The sequence below is a fragment of the Eimeria tenella genome, genomic scaffold, assembly GCF_000499545.2.
Source record: "Eimeria tenella Houghton genomic scaffold, Eth_scaff560, whole genome shotgun sequence".
In the NCBI taxonomy this organism is placed as follows: domain Eukaryota; phylum Apicomplexa; class Conoidasida; order Eucoccidiorida; family Eimeriidae; genus Eimeria; species Eimeria tenella.
This window is the reverse complement of record NW_013545690.1, coordinates 1-6660: the sequence shown is the minus strand read 5'-3', so window position 1 is coordinate 6660 and position 6660 is coordinate 1. Positions and strand designations below refer to the sequence as shown.

Sequence of the window (6660 nt, the reverse complement as noted above, 5' to 3'; positions counted from 1 at the left end):
TGCAGCTCCGCTATTTGCTGCTGCAGCACTCGGATGACAAATGGCAGGTCCAACAGCTGCAGCCGTTGCAGTGGTGCCATCGCTGCAGCTGACAGCTCAGCCTGTACAAGCCACAACAAGAGCAGCAGCAGCAGTAGCAGCAGCACCAGCAGCAGCAGCAAACGCAAACACTAGAAACGACACCCGCTGCAAGTGACTTGAGCATCAGCAGAATTAGCAGCAACGTTTGAAGTGGACAAATTTGCAGCAACAGCATGTACACCGGCAGCGGCAGCAGCAGCAGCCGCAGCAGCAGCAGGTATGTGCCCTTCGGCTTACTCGCTGCAGCAAACTGTCCCTGTGCCTTCGCCAAAGGGTCTCTAGAGCCTCCCGCGATGGGCGAGTCAGAGCTGCTGCAGCAGCAGCACCTCGCAGCAAGTCAAGGAATGCTGCAGCCGGCAGCAGCTCTTCAGGCCTGCTGCTGCTGCTGCTGCTGCTGCTATGGGGCAGCTTAATGCCAGGCTGGTCTCCTGGGCAAGCTAGTCGCCGCAGAACTCTCTCCAGAAACAACGGGTCCCCAACGCCTGCAAATTAAGTAGCAGCAGCAGCAGCAGCAGCAGCATCTGGTGGAGAGCTGTAACGCACGGTTGCGTTGCAGTGACAAGGGCAGCTGCAAACGCTGCTGCTGCTGACAAGCTCACGATTAGGGCCTGAGCAAGGGAACAAAAATAATACGCAGCAGGTCCAGAGCAGCAACAACAGCAGCAGCAGCTGCTGCAGCAGCAGCGGTTGCAGCAGCAGCAGCCAGAGTCTCACCTGTCTCCATAGCGACACGAGCAGCAGCAGCACATACTGCCGATGGAAAAAGCCCAGGGTTGGCTTTGAGGGGGCTGAGGAGGGCATTAAGCACCTGCTCGGGTCCCGCTTCCAGGGCACTGCTGTTGCTGCTGCTGCTGTTGCTGCTGCTGCTGCTGCTGCTGCTGCTGCCGGGACTCTGGGACGCGTGTAGCCGCTGCTGCTCGCGAAGAGAAGTTGAGAAACGCCCGGGCTGCGCGAGCTCAGCAAAACTGTAACGCACACGGCAAAGGGCAGATAAACGCTATTTCGCAGCAGCAGCAGCAGCAGCAAAACCAGCGGCTGCTGCTGCTCTAGCAGCAACTGCAGCAGGGCGTTTAGGTAGATTTCTGAAACAGCAGTGCTAGCAGCAGCACTATGTTCCTCCAGCAGCCGCTGCTTTTGTCACTCCAGCAGCAGCTTCTGCTGGTAGTTCTGCAGCAGCTGCCAGTGCTGCGCTTGTTGTTTTGCTGCAGCTAGAGCAGCAGCAACAGCAGCAAGGGCCAGGGCACCAGCAGCACGAAATGCCTCACGCGATGAGCCGCCGGGCGTAAGCAGCAGGAGCCTGCAATACTTTTGCAGTGTCTGTACACCGCAGTTCTCCTACAAGAAAACTTGCTGCACTTGCTGTAGCACTGGCTGCTGCAGGCAGCAGCTTTCCTTGCTGCAGCATCTCGCGCTGCGGCTCCGGCAGCTGCGCTGCTGCTGCTGCTGTTGCTGCAGCAGAAACTCGCCAGTGCTGCAGCAAATAAGCCGGGCTTCCACAGGCTTGCCTAGGGACGGCGTGTCTGTACACCTCGGCTGCTGTTTTTTCCTGCAGCAGCGTGAGGGGTAAGAACCGCTGCAGCTGCTGCCTGAAGTTCAAGAAGCCCGTCTCATTCTGCTGCTGCTCCTGCTCCTGCTGCTGCTGCTGCTGAGCAGCAGCAGCAGCTCCACAAGTACGGGGAGCAGCAACCGCGTTAGCAAACGCCATAAGAAACGGCACGTCAAGCCGGGCCAGCCGCGAGAACAAGACTCTTTCTTGTGCTGCAGCAGCAGCAGCAGCAGCAGCAGCAACGGCAGCATCAGCATCGGCGAGGCCATCAGCAGCCCGCGTAGCCCGCTGCAAACTGCTGCTGCTGCTGTTGCCGCCGCTGCTGCAGCTGCTGCCTGCAGCAGCAAGATCTGCCGTAGCTGTCTGCAGCAAACAGCAACTGAGCCAGCAAAAGAGGACTTTGAGACCCCTTGTACTTTCCCCAAAAGTTCCCGAATATTCTTTAAAAGTATTTATTTATTTGTTTGTCATTTTTGCTGCTAAGATGTAAAAGACCCTCACTGCAAAACGGAGAAAGAGCTGGGCCTCCATCTTGTGTGCAGCAGCAGCACAGTGCAACAGCAGCACCTCCACAGCGCGCTTGGCCTCTACAGGCAAGCCCAGGCCCCAGTGGGGGCCCCCCACTCCAGAGGGGGGCCCCCCGGGGGGCTCCCCGGGGGCCCCCTGTGCTGCACCAGCAAAGGCCATCCAGCCCTCCACTAGAGCTGCCAGCAAAGCTGTTGATGCATGCAGCCCCGAACTTCCTTGCAGCTGCAGCGCCGGTACTGTTCGCAAAGGAGAAGACACGCTGCAGCCCGCAACCCTGAGCAGCAGCAGCAGCAGCAGCAGCAGTAGCAGCAGCAGCAGCGGCAGACGCAGACGCAGGTGGCTGAGGAGGCTAGGGGGGTAGGGGAGGCGCCGCAGGGGCTGCTGCAGAGCAGTAGCAGCGGCTGCAGCAGCAAGCAGTCAAAAGGCACCTTCAAAAGCTGCTGCGAGGAGAAACTGCTGCTGCTGCTGGCCCTGCAGCGCCGCCCGTGCAGCAGAGAGAGCAGCACTGCCCAGCAGCTGCGGCGACAGCTGCGCACAGAATAAGGACTTTGAGAAAATCCCGTGTTGCGTTGGGCCCTGGCGGCTGTTGCAGCAGCAGCAGCAGCAGCAGTAGCAACAGCAGCAACAACAGCAGCAGCGGGAGCAGCAGCAGCTGCTGCTGCTGCGGCAGCAATCAATACGGCGGCCGCAGCAGCAGCAGTAATGGAAGCGACGGCAGCAGCAAAGGCAGCAGCAGCAAAGGCAGCAGCAGCAAATGCAGCAGCAGCAACAGCAATGTGAGCACACCTGCTTTATCCGAACAGTTGCATGCCCAGCCAGCCGCGCCGCAGCTCTCCGCACCATCTTTTCCTCTGCTGCTGCATCTCTTCCTGCTGCTGCATCTGTTGCTGCTTCTGCATCTGCTGCTGCTGCCGCCTCTGTTTCTGCTGCTGCAGCTGTTGCTGCTGCTGCGTGCTGCTCTGCCACAAGCCTCTTTGCGGGTCCAGTTTCTCCTGCAAAGAGCACAGTGATTCACTGGAGGTCCTCGGAGTAACGGGCACAGGAGATGCCGGCTACGCTCCAGCAGCAGCAGCAGCAGCAGCAGCGAAACAGCTGCTGCTCTTCGCAGCAGCAAGGCCAGCGACCCACCAATCCATCTGTGCTGCTCGATCTGCTCGAAGGCGTAAAGGATATTCGTAATTTGCTGCGGAGAGAATGTAGTCACGTCAGACGCCATCACAGCCTCTGCATGCAACAAGCAGGGGCTGCTGCTGCTGCTGCTGCTGCTGTTCCTGCTGGAAAGGCATAGGGTGCTGCTACGGGCTGCTTGTTGTGTGGACAACTGGCGAACTGCTGCTTCTGATTATCCTGGGTCAACAGCAGCAAGCGTGCTGCTATCTATGCCAGCAACAGCAGCAGCAGCAGCAGCAGCAGCGGCTAGAGTTACCTGCAATAGCCCTTATCACATCTGTCCTGTCGAAGGCCTTCAGCTTCACAAGAGAAAGGGCAACTATTGCTGCAACAGCATGCGGCAGCACGGCGCCAGCAGCAGCAGCGCTAGCAGCAGGAGGAAGCAACGCCGGGGCACTGCTGCCACTGCTGCTGCTGCTGCTGCTGCTGTCTTGCTCGACCCCAGCTGCCATTTCTTGGGGCTCTAGAAGACAGTCAAATATTTTGTCACAGAGCTCATGCCTCCTTTCTGCTGCAGAAAATCCATGCAGAAGCATTACTAGCATCTTCTGCTGCTGCTCCGTCTGTTGCAGCTGCATCCGTTGCGAGCCTGCCAGCTGCTGCTGCTGCTGCAGCTGCTGCTCTTCCGGGCGTTGCTGCTGCTGCTGCCCCACAGGCACAGGCCATTCTTCGGCGTCTGCAGCAGCAGCAGTCGCTGCTGCTGCTGCCGCTGCTGCAGACCCCCCGTGCAGCAGCGGACCCCGCGCTATGGCTGTGCCCAGAGGATCAAGAACAGCAGCAGATTGAATTCCCAGCTGCATGCATGCATTTGCAAATTATAATAAAATATATTTTGTGATTAAAAATAAAGAATACGAAGCAAAGAAACATGAGATGAAGAGACCAAGGGGCGCTGCTGCCGTGTGCTGCTGGCAGCAACTGCTGCCAGCTTTGCTGCAGCTAACAACGGCAGCTGCTGCTGCAGCAGCACGGGCACTTCAAAAGGAATCATCCTAGAAGAGACAGAAGCAGTGAGAGCCTTGGCAGAAGCAGCTGGGAGCAGCAAAAGAAGCAGGCAGCAGCAGCTGTAGCAAGCAGCAGCTGCAGCAAGCAGCAGCTGCTAACAAGCCCCACCTTGGCAGCTGCATGCAGCAGCAGCACCTGCGACGACGGCTCGAGGGCCTCAGCAGCAGCAGCAAGGCGCAGCACCAGTGGCTCCAGGCTCTCGGCAGCTAAAGAAGACACAAACAAAGAAATTACAAAATAAGATATTTGCTGCTCACATTAATGGATAAATGCACTAACGTCAGCAGCAAATATAAATTCAAAGATGCCTGCACTAAGCTCGCTCTAGCGCCAGAAGCAGCAGCAGCAGCAGAAACAACAGCAGCGAGCAGCAAGCAGCAACTGCAGCAGAAGCAGCACGACTGCGCCAGCAGAGACCGCAGTAGCAGCAGCAGCAGCAAGCAGAGAATAGCCGCAGCCGCAACAGCAGCAGCAGCCGCAACAGCAGCGGCCGCAACAGCAGCAGCAGCAGCCAGAGCAGCCAGAGCAGCAGCAGCAGCAACAGAAGTAGCAGCAGCAGAAGAGGCTGTACAAAGTTGGCAAGTCTTCCTCAGTGCTGCTGCTGCATGCAGCACCCCCACAGCTTGGGGCCCTGAAAAGCGGCTGCTGTATTTAACGAAATAGTCCAGCAAGCAGCAAACTGGATGCCGCAGCTGCAGCCACAAACAAAAGACGCAAAGTGCCCAACATTAACTGCGAACACCTGCAGCAGCAGCAGAAGCAGCTGCAGCAGGTGCTGCTGCAGCAGCTGCAGCAGCAGCTGCAGCGGCAGCTGCAGCAGAAACTGCAGCAGCAATTGCCGCAGGAGCCGCAATAAAAACTGAAGCAGTAGCAGCAGCAGTAGCTGCAGCAGTAACTGTAGCAGTAGCTGCAGCAGTAGCTGCAGCAAGAGGCATGGCAGGTGCAGCAGCAGTGGCAGTCTGTAATTTTCACAGACCAACACCCCACACCAAAACCCTTTTGAGGGGTCCCCTGGCTCTTTCATAAAATCAAATATCAGTGACCCCCAAATCCCCCTGTGCCCCCAAAGGGGCCCCCAAGAGTACCCTGTGGGGCCCCAGGGGCCCCTGGAGTTCTCTTGAGTCCCGCATGCATGCGGCAACTTGGGAGGGGCCCCTGCAGCAAATAACTGGGACTCACATCTGAGTGCATTGCTGCTAAGGCGCTGCAGCAAGAAGCAACTTCTTGGGGGGAGAAAGAGTCAATTTTGGGGGGCTGGAAGCAAAGGCACAAGCAGCCGCAGCAGCAACAATGCAGCAGCAGCGCAGCAGCAAGTGCAGCAGCGCAACGGCAGGAGCACCAGGGAAGCAGCAGCAAGGCAGCAGCAGCAGCAATGGGGAAGCAGCAGGGCAGAGGCAGCAGCGAAAGAGATGTATCCGCAATGAAGCAGCAGCACAGTTGGGGCAGCAGCAGCAACAGGGCAACAGAAGCAAAGGTGCGGCAGCGGCAGAGGCGCAGCAGCAGCAAAGCAGCAGGAACGTGCTGCAGCAGCGCGCCGGAGCAACAGCAAGAGAAGCGCAGGAGGAGCCCAGGAGGAAGAAGCAGCAGCAGCAAAGCAGCAGCAGCAAAAAAGGAGAAGCAGGGGAGCAGCAGCACCGACGCGCAGCAGCAAAAGCGGAAAAGCAAAAGCAGCAAAAGGGAAGCTGCAGAGAAGCTGGAAGGCAGTCTGCTGCCTCACAATCTCAGCAGCAATTGCTGCAGCAGCACGAAGGTCCCGCAGATTAAAAGCAGCAGCAGCAGATAAACAATTGGCAATGTGCTGCGGCTTCATATCCCCAGCTGTACGTACACCCCGACGCCCCAGCGCAGCCAGCAAACCCTCGCTGCGGTGGCCCAGACGCTGCAGCCTGCTCGCAAACTACAAACCCTAAACCCTAAACCCTAAAGCCTAAACCCTAAAGCCTAAACCCTCGTGGGGCCCCAGTTCTGGAGCCCCAAGCCCTCGAGGGTTCTTACGCCTGAGCCTCAAACGCTAAACCCTAAACCCTAAACCCTAAACCATAATTAGGGACTCTGTGGGCACACTGAAAGCGTTTTACTGCGTTTTAGGGTTTGCTGCTTTAGCGCTGAATGCGTCTGATGCTTTTCGAGGGCTCACGGGCTGCTGCATGCCCAAGGATAAGGGTTTAGGGTTTAGGGTTTAGGGTTAAGGGTTAAGGGTTTAGGGTTTACGCGTTAAATAGGTTCGACACGTCTTGTGCGCAGCACTCGTTTATTTGCTTCTCCGCTCTGCTGCAAAGAAGCCTCAAGACCTCCTCGTGGCGAAAATTCAGCCTGAACACAAACAGTAG

At 57.7% G+C, this 6660-nt stretch overlaps 3 protein-coding genes across 3 annotated transcripts; 2 read left to right on the top strand and 1 right to left on the bottom strand.

Annotated features, from left to right (window-relative positions):
* Positions 1 to 318: 318 nt before the first annotated feature.
* On the bottom strand, positions 319 to 4125 carry ETH_00003935 (uncharacterized protein; the record flags this gene model as incomplete). The annotated part of the gene is made up of 8 exons (XM_013380374.1): positions 319 to 563; positions 796 to 1046; positions 1347 to 1990; positions 2195 to 2391; positions 2584 to 2683; positions 2942 to 3147; positions 3284 to 3379; positions 3582 to 4125. Coding segments are annotated over 8 exons (2283 nt in total), but the record flags the coding sequence as incomplete, so codon positions are not given.
* Positions 4126 to 4591: 466 nt separating this feature from the next.
* ETH_00003930 (uncharacterized protein) lies at positions 4592 to 4993 on the top strand (the record flags this gene model as incomplete). Its single annotated transcript, XM_013380373.1, has 1 exon — positions 4592 to 4993. The coding sequence occupies one exon, from the start codon at positions 4592 to 4594 to the stop codon at positions 4991 to 4993; it is 402 nt and encodes a 133-aa protein (XP_013235827.1).
* Positions 4994 to 5620: 627 nt separating this feature from the next.
* Positions 5621 to 6094, top strand: ETH_00003925 (uncharacterized protein; the record flags this gene model as incomplete). The annotated part of the gene is made up of 1 exon (XM_013380372.1): positions 5621 to 6094. One exon carries the CDS (start codon positions 5621 to 5623, stop codon positions 6092 to 6094), a length of 474 nt encoding a protein of 157 aa, XP_013235826.1.
* Positions 6095 to 6660: the final 566 nt, after the last annotated feature.